Here is a 25739-nt window from a genome sequence, read left to right on the forward strand (position 1 = left end):
TCCCTTCAATTTTGCTGTGAACCTTAAACTCTAGAAAAGATAAAGTCTTTTTTTAAGTTTACTTGTTTATTTTGAGAGAGAGTGCATGGAGGAGGGGCAGAGAAAGACAGAGGGAGGGAGGGAGGGAGAGAGAACCCCAAGCAGGCTCTGCACTGTCAGCGCAGAGCCTGAAGCGGGGTTCAATCTCACCAACCTTGAGATCATGACCTGAGCTGAAATCAAGAGTTGGTTGCTCAACTGACTGAGCCACCCAGGCACCTGAGTAGTTTTGGATTTTATCTTGGACGCTTTGAATATTACACACATGATGCTGGGTCTTGCTCAAATCCTATGGAGAATGTTGATTTTTTTTTTTTTCTTTTTTGGTTTATTTGTTTTTGTTTGGTTGTTTTTTGTTCTGTTTTTGTTTGTTTTAACTGGGAACTGGGGGCACCTGGGTGGCTCAGTTGGTGAAGTGTCCAACTCTTGATCTCAGCTCAGGTCTTGATCTCAGGGTCATGAGTTCAAGCTCCACATTGGACCCCGTGCTGGGCGTGGAGCCTACTATAAACAAACAAACAAGCAAAATAATGGGGAACTGGCCCAAGTAGGTCCAAACCACAATTGCCTATCTACCTTCTGTGGGCTGTGATTTTTTTTTTTTTTAATTTTTTTTCAACGTTTTTTATTTATTTTTGGGACAGAGAGAGACAGAGCATGAACGGGGGAGGGGCAGAGAGAGAGGGAGACACAGAATCGGAATCAGGCTCCAGGCTCTGAGCCATCAGCCCAGAGCCTGACGCGGGGCTCGAACTCACGGACCGCGAGATCGTGACCTGGCTGAAGTCGGACGCTTAACCGACTGCGCCACCCAAGCGCCCCACTGTGGGCTGTGATTCTAATGGGCTGTAGGCTTTGTCCGCATTGTCGCCTGGTGACTGCCGGGAGACTGGGATGGAAGTGAATTAAAGAAGCTGACAAAACACCCCCCCCCCCCCCCCCCACTTTCTGTAATCTGTAGGAACCTCTTTCTTGCTTCTGGGATGAGAAATACATGGTTTCTCTTGGAGTTCTTTTCACCTGCACCTGTTGGATAGCTCCACGTTTCAAGCTGCCTTTCATTCCCGGCCAGGAGATACCAACGAGGTTAGAATTGGGAAACTTATCTCCAATTTGGTGGTTCTTTGACTTCTGGTTTCCTTCTCCACTAATCCTGCTACCATTTCCTTTTCAGAATCCTTAGAGAGATGTTCCATGCATTCTTCCTAGGTTTTAGTTGCATTCAGTTGGAGAAATGGGATGGAATGTATTTTCTCCATTTTGACAAGAATTGCAACTTTCTTTCTTTTTATTACTGAGTATTATGTGTTTTTTGGATGTAAGTCATTTGTCAGATATATGTGTTGTGAATGTTTTTCTCTCAGTCTGCGGCTTGCTTATTCAATTTCTTTTTCTTAAAGATTTTATTTTTAAGTAATCTCTACACCCAACTCGGGGCTGGAACTCACAACCCTGAGATCAAGAATTGCATGCTCTACTGACTGAGCCGGCTAGGTGCCCTTTGCCTGTTGAATTTCTTAATGGTGTCTTTTTTATTTTTTAAATGTTTATTTATGTTTTTCAGAGAGAGAGAGAGAGAAAAAGCTAGGGGCAGAGAGAGAGGGAGACAGAGAATCCCAAGCAGGCTCCATGCCATCAGTGCAGAGCCCGATGCAGGGCTCAAACCCACAAACCATGAGATCATGACCTGAGCTGAAATCAAGAGTCAGAGGCTTAACCCACTGAGCCACCCAGGTGCCCCTCTTAATGGTGTCTTTTGATGAGCAACAGCCTCTTATTTTTTTCCCAAAATTTTATTTAAATTCTAGTTATTTAACATACAGTGCAATATTGGTTTCAGGAGCAAAAAGCCTTTTATTTGATGAGGTCTATTAAGTTTTTCTTCTGATTAATGCTGTTCTGGTCTTTTGTGAAAAAAACCTTTGTCTACTCCATGTCTGCAAGGATATTCTCCTGTTTTCTTTTTTTAACTTCCTTGTCCCCCTGTTTGTGGAGTTATAATAACATATAGTATCAGTTTAAGGTGTGTAACATAATGACAGTATGTATATGTTGTGAAATGATTACCACAAATAAGTTACTATCCATCACCTCACACAGTGGTAATTGTTTTTCTTGTGATGAGAACTTTTAAGATCTACTCTGTTAGTAACTTTCAAATATACATTACTGTTCTCCATAGTTGCTAATGTTTTCTTTTACAAGCTTTACCATTTTTGCTCTTATGTTTAGGTCTGATCCATTTTGATTTAATTCTGCACATGGTGTAAGGTAGAAATCAAGATTCATCATTCCCCTAAATACTTACTTGGTTGTTTCAGCTCTATTCATTGTTTTTTTACTCATATATATCAAAAACTAATTTTATCTTTAATTTTCCTATTTTTAAAATCATTACTTAATGCTTTACATTAAAATTACAAAAAAATCACAAAGTTCATTAAATAATTTATTTCAATATAATTGATTTCCCCTGTTATCTAAACTTGTATTTTGTACCATTCAAATTATTATTTTTGAGAATGGGTCTGTCCATAAGCTTTACAAGATTACCAAAGGTGTCTAAGGCACACATACGTTAAGAATCTGTCGTGAGTTGGTTTAAATGCTCATCTGCTGCTTCCTGGTTCTGTGACCTTGGGCACATCACTTAACCTTCATTCATCTTCCATACTTCAACAGATTCAATAAATGTCTATTGAGCACCTACTACCAGCCACTGTATTAAATCTTATGGATCTTAAGGATTTAATACAGACAGATGGAGATAACCTTTCTTAAAATTTCTTTTAATGTTTATTTATTTTTGAGACAGAGAAAGACAGAGCATGAGCTGGGGAGGGGAAGAGAGAGAGGGAGACACAGTCTGAAGCAGTGCCCAGGCTCTGAGCTGTCAGCACAGAGCCTGATGCAGAGCTCGAACTCATGAACTGTGAAATCATGACCTGAGCTGAAGTCACATGCTTAACAGACTGAGCCACCCAGGCACCCCGGAAAGAACCTTTCTTGTACAAAATTTACAACCGAGTTGGGGAGGCAAACCTGTCAAGGGGTCATTACACAACACTATGATAAATGCTTTGATAGCAGAAGGACAAAGCTATGGGAACACAGGGTGGGACTCCCAACCCATACTTGGGGAGTCCGGAAAGATTTCCAGATAAGGATGCTAAACACATATCAGGGATATGTGGACATTAGCCAAGCAAAGGGGGAGAAGAGCTATCCAGACAGGAGGATGAACCCTTAGGAGACATGGCAATGGGGATAAAGGATCAGTAACACAAGGCATGACTGCAGAAGGGGTGAGACTGGAGAGTTTTGTAACCATCTCAGGGACATTAGCTTCAACCTAAGTGAAATAGGAAGTCCTTGCTGGGTTTTAACCATTGATAGGTAGTGACAGGATCAGAATAAATTTTTAAAAATCTACACCAGAGGCATCACCAATGGAGACAGGGATAATGGTTTGGAGATTATTGGACTAATCTTGGTTAGAGAAAGTGAGTGCATGGGTTGTGGCAATGGGGATGGAGAAGAATGGATATATATGAGACATAATTAGGAGGTAAACTCAATTAAGTGTATATTGGGAGGACTTGGGGAATGAGGAAAATGGGCCATCTCAGATTTCTGGTTGGATCAACAGGATGAATGGTGGTGCCATTCACTGGGAAAAGGGCAGGTTTACAGAACATAAAGTCAGATTAGAATTTATGGGTGTGAAGTGACTGAGTGAGAATGTTCAGCACACGTCTGGCCATATTGGCTAGAAAACTGGAAGAGGGTTTGGGATGGGAAACCATCTGCGTCCATATGGTAAGATGCCATAGGCAGCATTCCTTCTTTCCTCCCGACCTTCGTTCAACATCTGGTTAGGATATACTATATGCTGGATGTTGGGGATACAGCCAGCAGTGAACAAGAAGACTGGGTTTCTGCCCTCAACCAGTTCACCATTTACCTTTCTCAACTTGTTCTTAATCTGTAAACTGAAGACAATGAGATTAAGTGAAATGAGGTGATGTGACGACACCTGCTCTTCCAATTTTTATATTTGTTTGTCGTCCCCAGAGCGGGAAGAGAAGGTACCTCGGTTACTTTTACTTTCGTATCCTTCCCCGCTAGGCTCTTCCGCGCAGGCGCCTTGGAAGGCCCTGGGTGGGGGTGGGGCGGGCCCTAACCTGGGTCTTCTTCCCCGGGGCCAGGACCCGGCCGCGGGAAGGAGCGGGCTGCCCGTGACGTCATCAAACTGCGCAGCCCGCAGGGCGGGACCCGAGCGCGACAGCGCGGCCGGCGGACCTGGCTGGCTTGTGGGGGAAACGAAACTGAGGGAGGAGGCGGCGGCTCTGGCAGCGGCAGGGCCAGGCCTGGTGGAGGAGGCGGCGGCAACGGCGGCCTGACCCCCCCCTCTCCGCTCCCAGGCAGCTCACCCTCTCCCCTCAGCGTGAGTGCCGACGCGCGGCCCGGGGGGAGCGAGCGGGCGGGCGCGCGGGCTCAGCATCCCTCTCCCCTCCACCGCCGCCTCGGCCACGCACCGGCGGTGGTGACCCTCGCCGCCCCTTCTCTCTCCCCTCCTCCTCTCCACCCTCCCCCGCTCCCCACCCGCTCTTCCAGCTCCCGCAGCCCGAGCTGCCGCTGACAAACGTTTCTGCGCACATATTCACACACGTTGTTTTCAAATGAAAAGACTGGCTCGGAGAGATGGGAGCTCATCTCCTCCCTCAGTGGATAGGGGTGGCAGTGCGAAACCGACACCCCGGGAGAGAAGACTGGAGAGGGGATTTGAACCCGTCCCTTGGGGGAGCAGCAGGTAGAACCAGGCCTCTTGCCTTCCACGCAGAAGTTCCCTGCCTGGGCACATTCTTCTGGCCTGTGTCGGTCACTGGAGCAGGGCACTGGTTAAGGTGTGCGGCCTTCCCCTCTCAGGCCTCGGTTTTTTTCCAGTGGAAAATGAGAGCGCTGGAGTAGATGATTTGGAAGGCCCAAATCTAAGATGGTTTGGGGAGGAGCATCAGTGTCTCCTGCCTTTCACACAACTATGTATTCTTTTTTTGCACCCACCGCGACGCAGTCCACGTTGAATTCCCGTTGCTTACCATCTCTCAGAGTCGCTAGTAATCAGATGGCCCTTTTACTTTTGTTATGGGCCTTTGGGGGCATTTAAGACGCTGGTTTAAAGTGAAACGTGGTCTTACTTTCTCTTTGTTCAGTGTCTCCCGTTTTTCTTCCCTGGGATAACCCCTGCCTGTGCCTAGTAAAAGGCTGCTTCCTTAAAGAGGATAAGATTATGCATTGGGTTGATGGGCTCATCCTTGAGCTGGAGAGAAGTGAAACATGTGATTCAGGGTTTTGTGAGATTGAAGGGATCAGTGATATCTGTGCATTTCATTGCTTTCTTCCTGCTGTGATTCATGTTAAAAGACCATTTTGTGCCTCTGCACCTCCCCTTCCTCAAGGAATTGCAGCCCAGCTGGTCACCCACCTGTTGGCTCCTATGTTTTGAGTTCTTTCTCTTTTCTGAGTCTTAACAGACAGTCAGTTGTGTGTAAACCACACTGTATTCACTACTACTCTTGCTTGCTCTTTGACTTGATCATTCCTTAAAGTTTCTAGATGTAATAATCACTTCATTCCATCGCATTTTTTCCCCCTCATGCTTACCTCCTGTGCCTACACATGGGCATGGGTGATGGTGATGTGGTGCCTGATTGTTTCCATCCTCTTTTCACGGAGGTGTGTTCGTGTTCTTAAAATTATTTTTGTACCTGAGTCCTATGACGTGGCTACTTCTGGTTTCAGTAATTTTCCTACTCTTCTGTATCCTCAGCCCTGAGTCAACTACTGTTTCCATTCCTTACTCATTAAAAACTTTCCCAATTCTTCCATGCTTTCAAATATCCCGAAATAAACCAAAGCCAGTATTTTTATCATATTATGTAATCCGTTAATTGTCTTGCTAAAATAATGGTGATGGAGCAGTCATTCTGGGGTGGTCCCTTCACCTTCTGGAATGGTTGATACTCATTAGGTCCAGTTTGCACTGTTGTCATGCATGGCTAGTGTTGCATGAAAAGTATAGAATGATAAGTTCCCAAGGCTTTTTTTTTTTTTTTTCCTCTTTGTGGCCTGTGGAGTTGATCCATGACTTTTTGGTATCTGACACCCTTTCCCTGAGGCCTCTGGGTCTGTAAGCACCACACATTATCCAGTAAAATTAACTGCTATTATTGAAGACAAGCTTGGCTAGCATCCTTCCTGGACTTCAATTTGAGGAAGAGGCTATTCAAGTGCTGGCACTGGAAGCTATTTAGAATTGCCAAATCCCATTCCATTGATGACTTTTACCTTGGAATCCCTGCTCTGATCCTAGTGGCTCTGACAAGGGCAGCTGACTATCTGGATTTATGGTTGCAGTAACAATGAGGAGGAGAAATGATCCAGAATGCACTGCCCCTATCAAGAAACAGAAGAAAAGAGTTGCAGAGCTTGCCCTGAACCTCAGCTCTACGTCTGATGACGAACCTCCCTCTTCTGTCAATCATGCAGCAAAAGGTATGCTTGCCCATGTGATGTGAGGCCACTGGCCATCTGGTTATTTGAATCCCTGGTGCCTGAATTGGGCAGAACACAGTCCACTGCCCCTTGAGGGAAATTAGGCAAGTTCTACAGAGAGTTGTTTGCTATAGCTTCTCTTGCTTCTGCCATTCTTCTACTAGGAACGGGCAACTTGTTTTAAATAAAAAAATTGGAATTTTGACAGTAGTGCCTTAGTTCTGCTGCTGGCCTTCCAGCAGGTGGCACTCTTTTGCTGCCTTAAACCTGTTGGAAGTAGTGGTGAGCATTGAGTGCCCTGTGCTCTTAATTGCTGTTAATGATCCTGGGGCTCTTTCACAGGGGATGGGCTCTTTGCTGCAGTGATCTGGCCTAATTCCCCTCAGGTTTTTGTATTCTGTTTTCTCAATTCCCTCAGCATGTGTGACCAGAAACACCTAAATGAATTGGGGCATCCTGTGCTCACTATTGACGTTAAACTCAAAAGATTTCACTGATCTGGTTGAAACTGACATTTGCTTTGCCTGTTTTTTAGGGTTATGGACATTCACAGTTTCCATAGGTAACTTTCTGTGAGAAATTGTAAGGTGCCTACGAGCTTGCCTCAGATACCAAGCAATTAGAAGTAGTTCCACTTACATTTACCTTGACTTGCCAGCTGTATTTCCTAGGGCTACTGTAACAAATTACCACAAACTGGGTGGCTTAAGACAACAAATTTATTCTCCATAGTTCTGGAGGCTCCATGTCTGAAATCAAGGTGTCGGCAGAGCTGTGCTCCCTCCTAAGTCTCTTGGGAAGGATCCTTCCTTGCCTCTTCTAGCTTCTAGTAGTTGCTGGCAGTCCTTGGTGTTCTTGGCTTATAGCAGCATAACTCCAGTCTGCCTCTGACTTCCCTCTGTGTGTGTCTGTGTGCAAATTTTCCTTTATAACGACATCAGTCATTGGATCAGGGCCCACCCTAATCTAGTATGACCTCATTTTAATTTGATTACATCTGCAAAGACCATATTTCCAAATCTCACATTTCCCAGGTGCTGAGTGGATATAGCTTTTTGGAGGGACGCTAGTCAGTCCAGTATACCAGCCATCTTGGATTTTGGATCCTTTGCTGGATCACTGGTAAATTAGAATGAAATTTGGTGACAGATTGGTGACTGAAAGGGTGTGAAGCATCCTTTGAGAGTGGTAGGAAATACAGTTTACAAGTGGTAGACTAATGGAAGGACAGTTACTCATCAATTGTACTGAGAAGCTGGTTCCGAGAGGAGAAGCTTGACTGGCAGTAGAGCTGAATGAAGCGTTTGGTGCAACTGTGGTCCTGGTTGAATAAGAGACTCATTAACCTTGTGTGTGGAGATATGTTTGCCTTTAAAGTTGTCATGGTAGCTTCCATTCCAGGTAGCTGAGAAAGGCTGTATGTAATTGAGGTTACTAAGTGGGAAGGCAAAAACATACTGGGTGCGTTGGTTCTAGGGATGTTGAAGAAAGGGAGTTTTGCTTTTCACCTGGGGTTTGAGCAGCTTGGTGAAAGTAGAGTCTCCTTAGGTAGAACTGTGGGTTATTGGGAGAGATGGCCTACAAGAGAAGAAGAGAAAGCACATCTGTGCTTTCACAATTTCTCAAATGCTTTTCACGTTTCTCAGATGTGCTCAGGTGCCGGCAGTATTTAGGTCTAAGCGGTTCTCAGGGGACATCTCTTTGAGGTAAGGAGAGGGCAACGCCCAGGTAGAGGAAGGTACATGGTTAAGGATCTTATAAGGGAACCAGTCTGATTTAAATTTCAAGCTTTTAAAATGGACTGAATTGAGATTACCCAACTCCCCCCTGCATCCCCCTTAATTGCACCAAATAGCTTTAACCTTTTCTGGAAGTAGCGCCATATGATTCAGTTAGGATTGACTATTGCTGTTGTGTGTACAGAATGGAAGTCTAGATGTGGCCAGTACCTTGTATGTGTCTGGCAGTAGGCCATTTGGTCCTTTTCATTTTTCAGGAAATGAGGCGGGAGGCAGAGGCAAAGAAACATTGTGAGATTTCCCTGGTTTAGCTTATTTTAGGAAGGGGCAGCTCCACGTCACAAAAACTGAAGGCTGGAGTCTGGTGTCTTCATCAGCAAGATTGCTTTCTGTGCTGCCCCCACCCCACCTCCCGCATGGAATAAATGCTTAATAAATATTCACTGAATAGAATTGATAGAAGTACCAGTAGCATCTTTTCCAAGAAGCTTAAAATGCTTCACCTCTTTCATTTTGCCTGTCCTCCTCCATTCTGTAGAAGATCATTTCACTAAGTACTTAGCATTTATATCATTTCTGTTCTGTATTGGCTTTTCTTAGGTGTCCCCTGGACGGTGTGCCCTGGTAGTTTACTGTCTCTCCAGAAACTACATTTGCTGGGGTTTATATACAGCTTTCCTAGTGAGGTCATTACATTAAAGCAAATGTGTTTCCTTTTGCTTCAGCCACTTCTACCTGAACATACTGTTGAACAGATGACTGAAAAATGCTCTTTAGGGAGTACAAATAGAAAAACAAAAAATAGTAGTTACTGTTTTTGTCTTTCTGTGCTTTCTTGTGCTTTCTGTCTTTATTTGTGCTTTGTCTGCTACTTCAGTGCAATGACTCATTAATAGATCTATTTAGTTTAATCAGTGTGTTTATTTTACTTTATTGACAAGGTAACTGCGTTGCCTGGTCAGAGATTGACATTTGACCAGAGTAAAGGAAAAAAGGGATGTTATTGTAATGGCCACTATGGCATCATGTGTTCTTTTGAGTTTTGTTTTGTTAAGTTTATTCATTTTTGAAAGAGGGAGAGAGACAGAGTGTGAGCAGGGGAGGGGCAGAGAGAGACTGAGACACAGAATCCAAAGCCGGCTCCAGGCTCTGAGCTGTCAGCACAGAGCCTGACGTGGGGCTCGAACTCCCTAACCTCGAGATCATGACCTGAGCTGAAGATGGATGCTCAACCAGCTGAGCCACCCAGGTGCCCCTCTTTTGAGTATTTTAAGAGGACTTTGAAGGATTTTTAAGCCTAAATAAACTCTTGGAAATTTGCTATTAAGTAACAACCTTTTGAAGTAAGAAGAGGCAGGTGGAGGTCATTTTGTTCTTTTTAGTTGTTTCTCTCAGGGAAAATGCGGTCTAGGCTCCAAGACAGTTTCCTTTTCTCTTTAGCTGTGTGTGTATCCAGTGCGGGCTCCTGGCCCTCCCACAGTGTGTTGCTTTGGATGTTGCCAGGCCCTTTTGCTGGCACCACGCTAGTAGCGTCTTCCCCTCCACCAGGTTTAATTCTTCCCTAAATAGGCTATTTTCCCTGAAACACCATCGCTTTCCTGTCAGCCCAGATTCATGACCTTAATCAAAAACTTCCTTTATCGGTATCTGCTTAAATTGCTCTAACGAGTTACCATTTGTCTGGCATGAAGGAGAAATTGAGTCTTTAAACAGGAATGAGTGTATTCCAAAGCAGTTGTTAGGCAGGATGCGATATTTATTAAAATCCATAATTTACTCTTCTGTATCTGTGTGCTGCTCACCTTGGCCGTTAGTGGTTGGAACTGCCTCTCTATATGTGTTGTCACTCTCATTTTTAATCTTGGCTTGTTTGCCCTACTGTTCTATTGCCATGTAAAAAATTCTTCCCTACTGTTGTATTGCTATGTGAAAAATTTTGAACTTTTCTTCTTTAAAATGACTTAGAAGTAATGATTTCTATCAGGTAGAGAAGAATTCTTAAATGAAAACTCTAAATAATGTTTTGGGCTCTCTGCTAGGTTTTAGAAGGGGAGCTCCTGGGGAGGTAAATGGGAGTGCCACCCAGCTTTGGCAAGTTCTTAATGAAACTAATCATTTTAATAGACTGACCTTATTACTCCTGTTAATTTATATCTTCATTACAAAATTGCCCAGTGTTTGCTAAATTCTTATCAGTCTTGGGAGGCTAAATCTCCTCTTTAGTTACTGCTGCAGCAATGACAGTTGTCTCCTTTTCATCTGAAAAGAGTGGCCCCAAAGGCCCAGGGGTAAAATGGGTAGTGACTGTGGCAGTCTGTGGACATCAGGATTAATCCAGGCAACTTTATCTTAAATCATGGCAGGCTAAGAATTGGCTTCAAATACTGCATGAAATAAAAGAAATAAGGCTTATCCAAGACACTTCTTGATCTCACAAATGCCTGGTAAGGTGATATTTTAGCTCCCGTCAACCTCACTCTCAGAACCATGTAGACAGCTGCATGCTAGGTAACGCCTAAGGAAGAGGAACGGAGTGGAAAGGTAATTTGTGCCAGAATCTGGTGCTGGTAGTTTGCACCAGAGTCACCACTGATTTGCCTGATAAGCCTTCCACTCAAATTTGGTTCTCCCTGTCATTTTGGTCCAAGAATGTTACGAAGACAAAAAAGACAAAAGATTTCTCTTTGAGATTTGAGGGTGGTGTGTGCCCTGCATGCCCAGGAATGATATTCATACCATTGATGAGTGACCACAGATAGGTCCTCAAGCAAACCTGAGAGCCTGCAACTCTAACTGGAGCTAGACCAAGGGCACACTCTCCTTTGGTGAGGATACCAGGTTTTCCTAACTTGTCGTAGGTAGGCCTATGAATCCCCAGAGAGCTGGTGAAAGGAGTAGTATCTGATTTAACATTGTAGCTTCTGGTTAGTCAGGACCCTGAATCCCTGGGCTACACAGAAAGAAACTTAAGGGCTGTGCTTAGGGACCTGCCCACATACCACCTCTTTCTGTGTCATTTGGTACAGGTTGAAGGCATGGAAACAATTGAGTAAAGAGAATTTCACCTTTGGAAGCACAATTCTTTAGTATGTGGGCACTGTGCTGTAGAGTGTATCTGTTTCCTCTGTATGTGAGAGAATAGATGAGAAACCCAGGGTTAGTCTTGAGCCACTTGAGAGCTCTTCCTCTTTAGATCTGCTGCCCTCTGAAGATTGGTCTAAAAAGGAACTGGCTTTTTCTCAAGGTGTGGAATGGTACTTTATTTCTTTATAGCTTTATTTATTTATTTATTTTTTAACTCAAATGTATTCTTTTTTTTTTTTTTTTTTTTGAGAGAGAGTGTGTGTGTGTGCAAGTGAGGGAGGGGCAGAGGCGGGGCTTGGCGGGGAGAGAGAGAGAAAATATCCCACGAGAGGAGGAGAGAGGGAGAGGCAGGACTTTTTTTTTTTTTTTTTTTACCCAAAGCGGGGCTCGTGTTCACCTCAAGCAGGGCTCATGCTCACCCGATGTGGGACTCGAACTCACGAACTGTGAGATCATGACCTGAGCCGAAGTCAGATGCTTAACAATTGAGCCACCCAGCCGCCCTCTAATGAATATATTCTTATTTCTCACACAGAAAATGTAGACAAGTGCAAAACAGAAAATAAATATAACCTCACCTCACAGTTTCCATGGTTACTCATTGTTCTGGGTCTTTCCTTCTGAGTGGCATTCTCTGGCACTCTGTGACATGTGCTGCATTGGTCTGTGTAAGCAAGTCAGTTCCTTTTTGAGAGAATTGGAGAAACCTTAAGAGGAAAGGGTAGATTTGATAACCTCTCATACAGGACGTTCTCAACCAAAATTTCTCCTTGCTAACTGCTTAGGAACCAGAATGTTGGTTTTAAGTTTATTCTATTTTTTTCAAACATGTTCATAGGACTTTTCTTTATTTTGCAAAATGCTATATCCTTGAAAGAAAAGAAATGCATATTTAGTTATCTGATTTTTATTTATTATTATTAAATTTTTTTTTTCATGGACCAATCTAAGTTATTTATTTAAGCCATCTCCTGCCATAAGCAAAGGGACTCAAGATCAGTGTACCAGTCATCATCTGATACAAGTAAGGAAGGTGGGCTTAAGGTCCTATATACTTTTCTGGTCCTTGTGCTGAGTCATGGTCTAAACCAGTGCTGTGGTCCCCACGGGGCAGTGGTCCAGGTTCTCTTTATTCATCTTCATAGCTAGTGGGAAGTGAATTCATGTGAGAGTTATGGAATAGAGTATGATTACCATCTCCCCATGGAAAGGGCTTGGACCTGATGTGGAAATGGAGGTAGGTGATGAACTCCCAATCTCTCGTGCTCTCCATGAGATGACTTCAGGAAGATGTTCAGCATGCTCACTTCCACACTGGGGAGCCCTACAGAGTGGGTGAGGGCCTTACACGTGCAGGCTGAGCCTTCCTTGCCATGTGTGCCATCTGACATGGACCACCCCAGTTGTGCCCTGGACCAACCCAGTGGCCTAGAAACCTGTACCCAGCTGCTGCCACCATTTTCAACCAGGACCTTAGCTATCTGATTTTTAAACTCTGAGGGTAGAGTTATTACTTTAGGGGAGTGCCCCATTATATATAGCATGGACCTTTTATAGAACAGGTTCTGAACCAGAGTGGTTGTCTGATCAATTAAACAATACCAGTGTTTTGTTTTCTGACAGATCTGACACATGTCCTATTTCAGCCTACTGGTGGGAGGGGTGGGGGAATGGGCTTTGTTAATAGTCCAAGGAAGGCCCAATTCTCTGTTAAGGTATAGGCATTTCACACTCATGCTTAAACTTTTTGTTCTTACTTAACCTTTTTTAAAAAAAAGTTTAAAGACTTAATTTAAAAAATTTTTATGGCATTAGGTCATAAAGCAGCTTTTTTAAAAACCATCTTTGTCAGAGTTTTAACGGTAAAACAAAGTTAAATGTACCTAAGTGAGACATGAAGCCATTCTTGGCAATACTGTACATTTTGTCCCGTGGGTATTACTATTTTCAAGTTTTCTCCTCTATATGAAACTATTGAAGGGAAAATTTATGTTGCAATTTCTAGATTACTTTGTACATGTCTCATTCTATAGACAAATGTATTCGTAGTTAATACATTAAGACCATAAATCAAGGCTTAAAATTTTTTTTTAAATTCACTGCAGTGAGTACTTAATTTTTGTTAAATGGAAAGATTCAGTCCAGGTGTTGGAGATGGGATGTGGAGTGTGACACAGTTCTTGCTCTCTGGGAGTGACCCTGTCCTAGTATTTGTGATGAGTGCTGGGCTGATAGTGCTGCTGCTGCTGCTGCTGGGGCGCGGTGGGAGGGAGAATCAGGCCTGGGGTGCTGGAGGAAGGCTTGGCTCTTCTCAAATGTTCACCCTTAGTGAGTTTGTGTTCTCATGGGGAAGTGGGCGGATCAGTGCAGATAGGCTTTAGAATTATGACGTCATTGCAAGTTACGAATACCTGAATAGTAACCATCTTGGGTTTTTGAAGAATTGTTTTACCCGAGTGCCTTTCCTTAACAAGCAGCCAGGCTTTGACTCCGCATCTCTTCTCCGGGACTTCCTTTCTTCCTTAAGAGAATTGTGTCAGTCACTTTCTTTTTCACATTTATTTTAAATTTTAATAGGTAATATATTCACATGGTTCATAAATCAAAAATATAAAAAGATAGTAAGTATAAACTCCAGTGATATAAAATGTAAATCAAATGTCATGTCTTTCACTTGTTCCAAGTAATCATTTTGGCATTCTGTCTCCATGCCTCAACTCCGCATATGTGGATAATCACTTTTATTGGTCTTTTTGTACATCTTTCCTTCCAAAAGCTCTTTGTGCAATTACAAGAAATATAAATATATATTCTTATTTTCTCTTTAGTATAGACTTAGGATGCCATGTGTCATGCATATGGTCTAGCTCTTCTGTTACTCATTTGACAGTATGTCCTGGTGATCTGTTCATTTCAGTACATAGAGCAGAGACTCCCAAGTGTTTTTTTTTTTTTTTTTGATTCTTGGCACCCTCAGTGTTCCCTTAACTTTTTTCACCATGCTCCTAGACCAAAAGAAATACCTAAAAGTTTGTGTTATTAATATTTAGGTCTAAGTAACAAGCATTTCTAGTGTAACAACTAGGACATGTTTGAAAGCATAATATATGTAAACTGGAAAAAAAAATTTTATTTTATTCTTAAATAAGTACAGTTACTTATTAATGAAATGTGTATACCGTTGAGCACTGTACAACATCTCAAGCCTTGGGATGAGATTAGACACCACCACCCTCATTTTCTGTCTTGCATTCTTCCTGGCTTGCAAGTTATACCATTTTCAATGGGAATATGCAGAAATCGATAAGTTTTTGAGATACGGTCCATTTCTAAATTTGGTTGGGTTTGTCTGAGAAACTACCTGAATAAAATTACATCAGGTTGAAATCGCTTTCAATTTAAGAAATTCATGTATCTATAAAAGAGAGGGTAAGAGCCAGACAGACATAGTGAATAGAGTGTGAGTCATCCCACTTTGAGCCAGGATACAGGTAACCGACCACTTCTGGCAGCTGCTAAGGTGGGTCTTATTTGGAGTCCTTTGGTAACGAGGTGGTTGACCATGAAGATAATGGTTTAGCTTATTTAGGCCACCAGCTTCCTCCTGAAGCATTTAGGTGTAGCTCCTCTGCTGTTTGCCTTAGTTGATGCTGCTGCATAAGCACCTTTCCTCTTCCCTGTCCTTCCTTTCTTTTCCCCCTTCCTGCTCTTTTTCCTTCTTCCCACCCTTCTCTTTTCCCTTGCTCTTCTTCTACCTCTTCTCTGGGGCAGTGCTGTAGATCTGCCCTCTTACCTACATGTTTGAAGGACTGTGAAAACAGAGGAAACCAGGAGATTAAGCAATCAGAAACTGTTAGTCCCATGATAAAATTGTTGAAAATGGAGCTAAGTATCAGTGTTTGGAAGTTGATGTTCAAATAATAAACAAATACAATTTCAATAAATACATTTTATATTTGACAGTGTACTTCCAAACACTGGTTTCATTTAACTTTCATACAACCCCATGAGGTAGGTATTATCATCTCAGTTTTGTGGGGGAGAAATTGAAAGGATGGGAAAGGACACCTGTTATTTCTGAGCTCCCGTCGTGTGTCAGGTACTATTAGGAACTTTGAGTGACTTGCTCACGTTAACATAGTAAGAGGTAGAGAATACGTTTGACCCTGGGTCATTTAATGGACTTTATGTGTGCGATGCATAAACTGAACACTAGTTGAATAAATGAAACCTGGACTTCTAGAGGATACTTCGTGCCATAAGCTCACCTAAACAGTTTCTTTTCTTCTTTTCCAGCATCTACCACGAGCCTAAGTGGGTCCGACAGTGAGACTGAGGGGAAGCAACACAGCTCTGACTCTTTTGACGATGCGTTCAAAGCAGACTCCCTTGTGGAGGGAACTTCTTCTCGCTATTCCATGTATAATAGTGTCTCCCAGAAGCTTATGGTATGTCAGTGCTCGGGTTGGGTTTCTAAAGCTCCACCAGCAGAGTAAGAGAAGGGAAATTGTATTGGTATGAAAAGAAGAAAAGCTAGGGCATGAGTTTTTCCTCTGCTTTTCAGCCACTGAAATTTAGTAGAGAGAGCGTGGCCCCCTTCTTAATAGAACTATCTGTCACATTTGAATCATCCATGGTAAGTGGCTGCACAAGCCTGCTTCTTCTGTCCAGAGCTGGATCACTCTTTAGTCTCCCTAGTAATGAAAGCTTATTGTAAGTACATGTGAACATACTTCCCTACACATAGATGTGTGTGGATGGGTAAAGAGGCTTCATGCTGTGAATTTTTGCTCTAGTGAGTAATCTCAAGAGAAATGACTAAAATCCTGCTCACTCTCAGATGCCTAAAATAAGTGGGAGCAGAACAGTCTTTTATATTATTTCGAAAGAAGGTCCGGTTCTCCTTCCCAATTTCTATACTCCATTGATATATCAGAAGAAGGAAAGCGACCAGGAAGACCTGCTTGCTTTCCGTATCAAACGTTAGTGCACAAAGGTTAGGGAAATTCAAGTTTGCTTTCTGACTAGAAATATTAATATTATAGTTAACCCCTCCATTTTCTTTTGGATTCATTTAAGAGTAAGAACTGCAACTTCTGAAGTCATAGTCCGGATTCTAGTCTGGGGGGGCCACAAACTTTGGGGAAGTGGACAGTGGGGAGGTTTGTAGCTCAGTCAGCCTTTTTGACCTGGGGAGAGATTTGTGGCTGCTGTAGGAATTCTGTCCAGTTCTTGAGTTGGTAATGCTCCTTCCAAAGGGAATATAGACCCTCAAGGAGGAACTATGTTTTCTTAGGACTGGAGTTCTTTTATTAGATAAGGGTGCTTGGGTTTGGGATTTGGGTTTCTGATTTTGGGGGCATATAACTGGGCCCAATGCCTCAGGGGATTAGTGTGAGCTTATGGACAATGGTGACATTTAAAAAACATTCCTGTCCAGTATCTTATGGTACCTTCCATACCTCAGTGTTACATGAAGTGATTTTTCAGTTGATATCTTGATTAAGTGGGCTCCTGCAAGCCCTCATTGTCTTTACCTGGTAAGGCTGTTTGAGTGGCTGAGAGTAAGGTAGAGTTGCTGCTTGAAGCATTTCCATTTTAAATTACGTTCTCTTTATCAACTCTACTCTAGAGCTACATTTCAGTTAATCAGACAAATTAGCTGGAAGGGTAGTTGTGCAAATGTCCAATGAGATTTGTTAAGTGCTCTTGGTGCTTTTAATTACAGCTATGAGGTTCCTTCTCATTTATCCAGCTTCTGGTTGCCCTAGACTTTCACCTCCAGAATAGACAGCCACTGGACCCACAGTTAAACTGCAGTTACTTTTTGTGCTTATTTTCTTCATTAGGCCTTTCTTAAAGGAAAACTTCAGGCCTTACTCAAAAAAAACTCATGTTTTTTCAGAGCTTAGCACAATGTCTGACACGTGATAGGGGCTAAGTAAATGTCTGTTTATAGAAGTGCTCCCTTATTATCTGTTTATTTATATAAATGCTCTATCTTATTTCTTTTTCAGGCCAAGATGGGCTTCAGGGAAGGTGAAGGATTGGGTAAATACAGCCAGGGTCGGAAGGACATCGTTGAGGCCTCTAATCAAAAAGGTCGAAGAGGCCTGGGTCTGACCCTGCAAGGTTTTGATCAAGAGCTGAATGTGGACTGGCGAGATGAGCCAGAGGTAACTGGTGAGGGGAGGAGGAGACAGGAAAGCCAATTTGTATACGTGGCCTTAAGTAGCCATATTAACAAATTAGAAGTCTCCAGAGGCAGTGGGGATTGGAACTGGTTTTTTTTACATGGACTTGTACTGGGGATGTCCATAATGGAAACAGAAGAGATATACTGAGGGAGATATGATAGGATGTGGGTTTGTTTTCTATTAAGGACCGGTGGGTAGAAGATGCTGGAAGACAGAGTTTGACTTCACAAAGAGCTTAAAAAAATTGTTTTTAACGTTTATTTTTTGAGAGAGAGAGAGACGGAGACAGAGACAGTGAGTGGGGAGGGGCAGAGAGAGAGGGAGACACAGAATCCAAAGCAAGTTCCAGGCTTTGAGCTGTCAGCACAGAGCCCTACGCGGGGCTTGAACTCACAAGCTGTGAGATCATGACCTGAGCCGAAGTCAGATGCTTAATCGACTTGAGCCACCCACGTGCTCCCACAAAGAACTTTAATAAATAGGTATACCTTTCCACTAGTGGTTAAGGTACCTCATGAGATAGTGAGGTCCCTCTCTCTGCTGAAAGGATTCAGAGGCGCTGAATGAGGACCCGTTTACCCATTGTGTGAGTGACTGGATTAGATGCCCTCTAAGGTCTTGCACCTCTATGGGTTTATGACACCCCATCTCTATGTAGGTGTTTGTTTATACTCCATAAGTTACTGTTTGGTCTGCTTATCTGGTTGGGTACCAGTTCTAACCCCAACTACCAAAAGGGACTCCTGTCCTTTTTCATGGCACAGATGATGTTGAGATTTTATTTTTATTCGTTTATTTGTGTCCTATCGTATTTCACAGAGGATTTGAAGTAGATGTGATAAAAGCAACTAAAAATAATGATGAAATATTACCATTACGGAGTTGAAACTAGAGAAAATAGAACACAAATGTCTAGTCTTCTACCTAGTTGCTGTAGTTGAGCTTCACACGTGGCTCTGAACTCTGGAGAATTGATATTTTGTCTCCCTGATATTCCAGTTCAGGAAAGAACTCTCGTGAATGCACATGATAAAAGCCTAATAAGGCTTCAGAATAAGACGCTGACAAGTCAGGAGCTAATGGTTTCTGGAGGTGGTCCTGCTGTGTTGCCTTGTAGTTGTGAGGAGACGAGACCAGCAGAATAGCAGATGACACAGTGCAGAATAGGGTAAATATTTGTAATTGGGTGCTAGGTAGAGGTTTTTACCTCAGAAATACTTGGTGCTTTCCATGTCTTCATTTGTATGAAAACCAGTAAAGAGTCTTGATTTGATTCTCTTAGTGGGGCAGAATTAGAACTAACTTAACTCAGAATCTCAAATTTGCCTGTAAGATCTCTGTTTTTAATGGACACAGGCTATTGAAATTCCTTTCTGAGGCAAGGCTGTCCTAATTATCACTTACTGTGATTCAGTTTTTCTCTTAAAAGAGATGCCCTATTGTTTAAGAGTTTGGCCTATTAGTTGGTGTCCACTTCTTTAAGGTAGATGAGTCTGGGTTGCCTTGGGGTGACTGTCCAATCCTGGAGTCGCTGCAGAGAAAGTGCTTGGTGCCTGCTGCAGCCCAGGAATGTGGAATGCAAGGTTTGACCCTTCGGACAAAGTCCTCTTTGTGGTCTATTTTTGCCCTTAATGTTCGCACTTCTGTGGGGAGATTGAGTCTGCTTCTTTTCTCCAAAAGGACATGCCAAGTGTATGTGAGTTTTCTTCCCCCTAGAGTTTATAATGTATAACCATTTACAAATGGATTTGACCGGGGTGGGGGGAGGGGGGAAAGCCATGATTCACTGCCAGATTCATTGACAAAAGGCTTCAGTAATTTTTCTTTGAAACTTTCTCTCTCTAGTTGATGGTTGGCTTGCTCTCATGACCTTGCATTGCGTTACCATTTTATGCTTTTCAGAGCATGGAATATTGCCTTTAATCACATTGCTTCAGTTTGCAATGGTGAGTCTCTTCTCCACACTTGCTTGGGAGGCAGTGTGTAGTGTTGCCACGCAGGTTAGCCACCTGTTTAGGTTTTATAATCCAGTGAATGTAGTCCTGGTTGGACATTAGAATCATTTGGGGACAGCTAAAAATGTACTTAGAACCAGATTCTGCCTCAGACTGATAGAATTATATACTCTGAGGGTGGGGCCTAGCTATCAGTAGTTTTTAAAAGGACCGCAGAGGGGTGCCTGGCTGGCTCAGTCAGCGGAGCACGCGACTCTCGATCTTGGGTTGTGAGTTCAAGCCCGACGTGGGGTGAAGAGATTACTTAAAAATAAATAAAATCTTAAAAAAAAAAAAAAAAAAACCAGGACTGAAGATATTTCTAATGTATAATGTAATTGAAAAATTAAGAGAATACACCATTGAGGTGCCAGTTTCGGCTTTGGAATGAATAGGTGAAGAATCTTATTTGTTCATAACACTTTGAAAGGCATCAGGAGGTGAGACACATTGCCATTGGGTCTTCCTGGTATAATTACCTTTTCATAGACTTATATCCTATGTGTGCTTCCCTGTGTCCCTACTGCTCTGATTGTAGGCCCCTTGGGTCAAGGACCATGTCTTTTTAACTGCATTCTGAGTACTTAGCCCATAGTATGTATTTTTGAAATAACATTGGAACAAATAAAAGAAACTTTGAAGTTTTGGGAAGTTTCTAGAGATTCAAACTAGAATTGTTGCTGGCCTTCAGAAGTTAAACTTTAGCATCATGACTCTCAATTCTCATGTCTGACCACTGCATTTGGTCTCAGCTTTCTGAAGGGACCCTTCCTAGTCTTGTCTGAGTCCCTTTTGATTGTTTTGGGGGAAACCCTAATGAGTTGGGGCATAGCCCTAAGGGGTTGTTTTACTTGACTTACTTGCCTCTTTTTTGTTTGTAGCCCAGTGCCTGTGAGCAGGTGTCATGGTTTCCAGAATGTACCACTGAAATTCCTGACACTCAGGAAATGAGTGATTGGATGGTTGTGGGAAAGGTAGGATTTCAGGAAAATACACCCTGAATTATTGGCACTTATCTCCTGACTTTTCTCCTTGAGTCTAGTATGTATACTCATAGTTTAAGAAAAATGTAAATCTGCCATTCTGGCAAGAGTAAAGCTGTGTCAAGATGGTGTGTCAAGGGCTTTACAGATATTCCCCTAGGAGATGTGACAAGGTTTTTTTCTCCTAGTCATTTAACTTGCAAGGCAGCACAAAATGCATAACTTCTGTCTTCCTCATGGATGCTTTTTAGAGTAGCTGATTATACATTTGTGTATATTCTGGTCACTGCTGGGCACTGTTCCAGGTAGATGAAAAGACACCGTCCCTGTCCTCAGAAAATAATGAGGGAGTTGTTACAGAGGGAATTTGTTTAATCTCCTTCTGGAAAATTGTAAGAATAAAGTAGATAGCCACCAAATCAGTATGGTCTGGAGAACAGTTCTCAAAGTGTAGGGCCCCCTGGGGATCTCCAGGACCCTTTCAGGGGCTCTGCAGGGTCACGGTTATTTTCATAATGGTACTGGAAAGTTACTTGTCTTTTCACTCATTCTCTCATAAGTGTCCAGTGGAGTCTTCCAGAGGCTGCACCACAACCAATTGAATGTAAATGTAGAGAGGAGAATCTAGCCAGATATTAAGAGATTTGTAAAAATGGAAAATAGTGCCACTCATTAAAAGTTTTTTGGGGAAATATAGTTACTTTTCATAAATATGTTATGTTAACACAATGTATTGCTTTTTTACACTGAATGACATTTTAGCATTTTCTCAGTTTTAATTTCTAATAATGTTGATACGTATATATCCGCCACATAAACAAAAGCTCTTTGGGGTCCTCAGTGATTTTGAAGTGTGTAAAACCTGAGAACACCCAAGTCTGAGCATCGTTGGTTTAGAGGTAGCCTCACTCAGACCTGAGGTTGGATTTGACACCCATGTGAAGGTCTCTTGAACCCTTGTCTTCTCTGATGCTACCAGCTCCTACCTGGTGCCTGGTGTCCTACCTTTGTACTCCTCATCGATCAGGAGGCTTCCTGGTTGAAGGAAGAACAGGCTTCTGTCATTTAGGGTGGTCCCCATCCGTCTGCCTCCATGCTCTGGGGGCAGACAGCTTGAACGTTTCCTTCCTGTTTGCTTTTCTCAGCCTCAGCGTTCATGAGTCTTATATCCATATGGTGCTCTAGTCAGAGCACCCAGGGGGCTGCTTCATCTCACAGCCATCTGGAGTGTAGCCAGAGGGATTTAAGGTTTTCTCTTTCCCTTCCCCCAGGGATTGATGTTCCTTGGCAGACACTCAAGCCCCTTCTTGCTCTACTCACTTGGAACCCTCGTTTCTCCATTCATTCCCCTAAATGCAGTCACACGTGGTCGTTATTGATTGTTTTCTTCTTTCTGTAGAGAAAGATGATTATTGAAGATGAGACAGAGTTTTGTGGGGAAGAGCTGCTTCACAGTGTGTTGCAGTGTAAGGTAAGGCCTGTGGCTAGAGCTGGGGTTGAAAACCTTGTGTGAGGGGATGTTCTGGGCTCTTCCAGTTCTTTTGAATTGGTTGTGGGGCTGAAGTTTAGCTGAGGTTTTTCCTGGAGATCAGATGTGTGTCTTGCTACATTTCTCTGAGATAGTATCCTTTTTCCTGGTTCCCTGCAGTAGTGCACTGTCCCTGTGGTCAGTAGCCAGGAAAGGATTCACTTAACAACTCAGTGGGTCCGTTCTTTACCATCAGACCTGAATTCAAATCCTTGTTTTTCAGGTTTTTTTTTGTTGTGTGACCTTGGGCCAGTTGCTTTAGCTGCTTTGAGTTTGAGTTTCCTCATCTATAAAATGGGGAGAGAATACTTTCCAGGATTGTTATGAGAATTAAATGAAATAATCCACGTGAAGCTCATGACACACTGGGTGAATGTTAGCCTCTCCTTGATACTTTTGGAGTGATTTTGTGTCAGGAAGTACATTGCCTGGGGCAGAATGAGCCAGGGAACCTCTGAGGAAGAAATGGTTTGGAGAAGAAGTAATACCTCAGACCAGCCTCACTGAACTTATGTTTTTTGCCGGCAGAGGGTTGGGAATATCCTTAAGGTGACTGGAACTCAGGTGAAATGAGGCTTTTTGTTCCCCAGGGAAAAAATTGGGAGAAGGAAGAAGGGGTCTCCGTTGTGCATTAGGTGCCATCAGAAAACACTGGTCTTGGTTTGTTTGCCCTCTCTGAGTGAGCTCAATATCAGAATTCTGGTCCCTGGAAAGTTGCTGTTGGAGTGGAGAAACAGATTTGCTCTAAGGATTTGTGATGCCAACAGGTGGCTTTCTGCATAACCACAGGTGCCATTTATTAACCACTTACCATGCAGGGATAAGTGCTTACATTTTCTCTTTTCCACTTAATAGGTGAGATAGTGGAGGGTCAGAGTGATTGGGCAACTTGTCTGGGGTCACACAACCGGTCGTTTCAGAGCTGAGATGCAGCAGTATTCTACCTCCTCAGAGGGCTGAGTTGGGCTCCTCTAGCACTTGAGTCCCCTGTCCCATCCTGGAGGGTGATGCTCACCTCGAGGTTCTGATTGTCTCTGGGCAGAGTGTGTTTGATGTCCTGGATGGGGAGGAGATGCGGCGAGCTCGGACCCGGGCTAATCCCTACGAAATGATCCGTGGAGTCTTCTTCCTAAACAGGTTTGCGGACGTTCCCCTCCCCTGCCCTGATATGTACTGTTGCACATTTCATCTGAGCCTCAGCTTTCCATACATCTGGTGTACTGAGTTGCACTTTTCTGTCTTTGTTGCAGGGCGGCAATGAAGATGGCTAACATGGATTTTGTGTTTGATCGCATGTTTACAAATCCGCGGGACTCTTGTGGGGTGAGAACAAGATTCTGTGTGTGAATTTATAGCTTAAGCTTCAGCGGCCCAGAAATTGCCATTCGTGCAATGCTAAGAGAGTATTCCTGCTATGTGGTAGAGATAGATTTTGCTTGGAGCTCCTCAAATTGGGTCCCTCAGTGCTTCCTCTGGTCCCAGGGATGCTCCACAAGGCAGTTGTGCCTAGGGCTTCAGGCCCAGAGTTCCAGCCCCCAACTCTGCAGATCCTCCTGCCCACCCCAAGTGGAGGAGGGCAGGGCTTGCAGCAGTGGCAAAGGGACATTTCTGGGCAAAGTCGGCAGTTGTGCTACCTACAGGCCTAGGGAGCAGGGAGGTGAGGCTATGAGATAGGGCGTGGGCCCTCCTCCTGCATCCGGTAAACATGTATTTATCCTACTATGTGCCAGGTACCAGGAATATAATTTTAAATGAGATAGATGTGATCCCTTCCCCCGTGGCACTTAGGTTCCGGATGTTCTGGTGGATTTGAGAACTGGTAAGGGTGCAGGGTTGAGATGCTTGTAAAGCCTTTCTGGGCTCATTGGTGTGTGGAGGGCAGCTGCGGCCAGGGAGCTTTAGACTGCTGCCTTCCTACCATGGATGAGGTGGAGTGGTAAGGGTGAGTATGTAGTCCTTACAGTGAGCTTATTTTCCAAATTCAAATTTGTGATATCGTCTGACTTCAGTGCTGCTGCTGGTATGAGAAGGGAGTGCTCTGGCAAATGTGATGTGAGTGTTGAATGAAATGTGGGCATCTGGGTCCTTTCACTGGTCTATTTAAAATCAGTGTCACGTCTGAAAATCTAGGCTGTGTTTTTCAGTGAGGGGTCGCGGGGGGCAGGAAGTACAGAACGTCCATCGCAAGTAGTGTCACTTAAGTTTATCCCTTCTTTGGGGCTCGGCTGCCTCATCTCTGGAATTAGTCCTACTAACCTGCCAGAGGGTTGGACCAAAGGCCCTTAAGGTTTGTTCCAGATCTAAGATCTGTGATTTCAGATGTGGCCACTTTCCCTTTCTGCCTTTCTGAACCAGCTTTGCGTGGGATCATAATTATTAGATTTTGGCCCTTCTCAAGAAGTGGTAGAGCAGAATGATTTTCTACTTTGCTACATCTCATTTATCTGAACCCAGACACACAATAATTATAGAGAAAGAAAAAAGGAAATTTCATTCTGGCATTTCCTTTAGGGTTTCAAAGCATTTTTGCCCGGTCCTAGAAAGTTAGTTCTCTTTGACAGTGAAGGGTCAGCAGCCAGCTGTTCCCAAACCTGTTTCTGCTTCACACTCTGTCCTTCCAATAGGCCCCATGATTATCCACCTGCTAAAGGAACTTATCTTCCAAGTTTTTTAGTGTTTCAGCTCCACCTCCCTTACTGCTTCCCTCAATGCTGGCAAAACTGGCATGTAGACCCCTCCAGCCTGTAGTCATTTCTCTCTCCCAGGTCTCCCTCCCTGTTTGCCAGGACCAGCAGGCAGCACAAAAGGGCTCTTGGAATTAGCATCTTGAGAAAATTAGGTTGATATAATGTTGGTTTAATTTTCTGAGTTCCAAATGATTTCCTTTAAACCCCTGCCTGGCAGAGGAGCTCTGTCAAGCTGATGGGAAGTCACAGCATCATTTTGGGCTTTTGAATGTAAACGCCTCCAGCAGCTGGTATCTGGTTATTGTCTTTTGCTGTCAGGAAAATGAAGTAGGCGCCAGGGTTGTACCATTCAGGTCAAGGGTGGAGATGTTAGTTACATAGGAAAAGGCAACTGTGTTTGTAACGCTTCAGGCAGCTTCTTGACCTGAATTGATTGTTAGTGGCCACGGAGAATTGCCCTTTCTGAGATGTTTCTCTATACTCTGCTATAAAAAGGGATTTTTCTCCAGCCCCTAGTGTTTTCTTCCCTCTTTTCATCTCTGTTTTCCCCTGAGGACCAGAGTGATAGCCAAGCCCAGTAGTCTTGGTGTGTTTTTCAGGCGAGCAGAGACACTCCAGAGCAATCCCCAGCAGAGATGGGAGTGGCTGAAGGTCCAGACACACACTGGGTTTGCTAGAATCTCAGTGGCTCTGGGATCACACAAACTTTAGAATAAGAGCATGGAGAATTTGAAGCTTAGATAGGTGTGAGGAGGTTCGAGGTGGGAAGCAGAGGGGACTGTGAATTTTTTTACTGGGTTTCTGGTTCTGTGGGTTGTGGTAAAAGGAGAAAAGAGACTAGGGAAACAAATTGTAAATATGAATTGGAAGAGATAAGGGAAAGAAGAGAGTTTAAGATTCTTTGGGTATATGCTAGCACGTTATGTGCAGGCT

General features: G+C 43.4%; 1 protein-coding gene and 1 pseudogene across 4 annotated transcripts in view; one reads left to right on the forward strand and one right to left on the reverse strand.

Annotated features, from left to right (window-relative positions):
* Positions 1-4259: 4259 nt before the first annotated feature.
* CMTR1 (cap methyltransferase 1) overlaps positions 4260-25739 on the forward strand; it is a 50835-nt gene continuing 29355 nt past the window's right edge. The window contains exons 1-8 of one of the 4 annotated variants that reach the window (XM_060615381.3): positions 4260-4486; positions 6457-6594; positions 15714-15865; positions 17435-17593; positions 20490-20582; positions 21991-22062; positions 23162-23256; positions 23370-23442. In XM_060615381.3, the coding sequence (XP_060471364.1) occupies positions 6462-6594; positions 15714-15865; positions 17435-17593; positions 20490-20582; positions 21991-22062; positions 23162-23256; positions 23370-23442 (777 nt within the window). In that variant the 5' untranslated portion in view covers positions 4260-4486; positions 6457-6461. Of the gene's footprint in view, positions 4487-6446; positions 6595-15713; positions 15866-17434; positions 17594-20489; positions 20583-21990; positions 22063-23161; positions 23257-23369; positions 23443-25739 lie in introns of those variants that run through there. The other 3 variants (XM_060615380.3, XM_060615379.3, XM_060615378.3) reach the window with 3 other exon arrangements.
* Positions 12547-12949, reverse strand: LOC132666525 (cytochrome c oxidase subunit 6A1, mitochondrial pseudogene; annotated as a pseudogene).

This window comes from Panthera onca, chromosome B2, assembly GCF_046562875.1.
Source record: "Panthera onca isolate mPanOnc1 chromosome B2, mPanOnc1 haplotype 2, whole genome shotgun sequence".
Lineage (NCBI taxonomy): Eukaryota > Metazoa > Chordata > Mammalia > Carnivora > Felidae > Panthera > Panthera onca.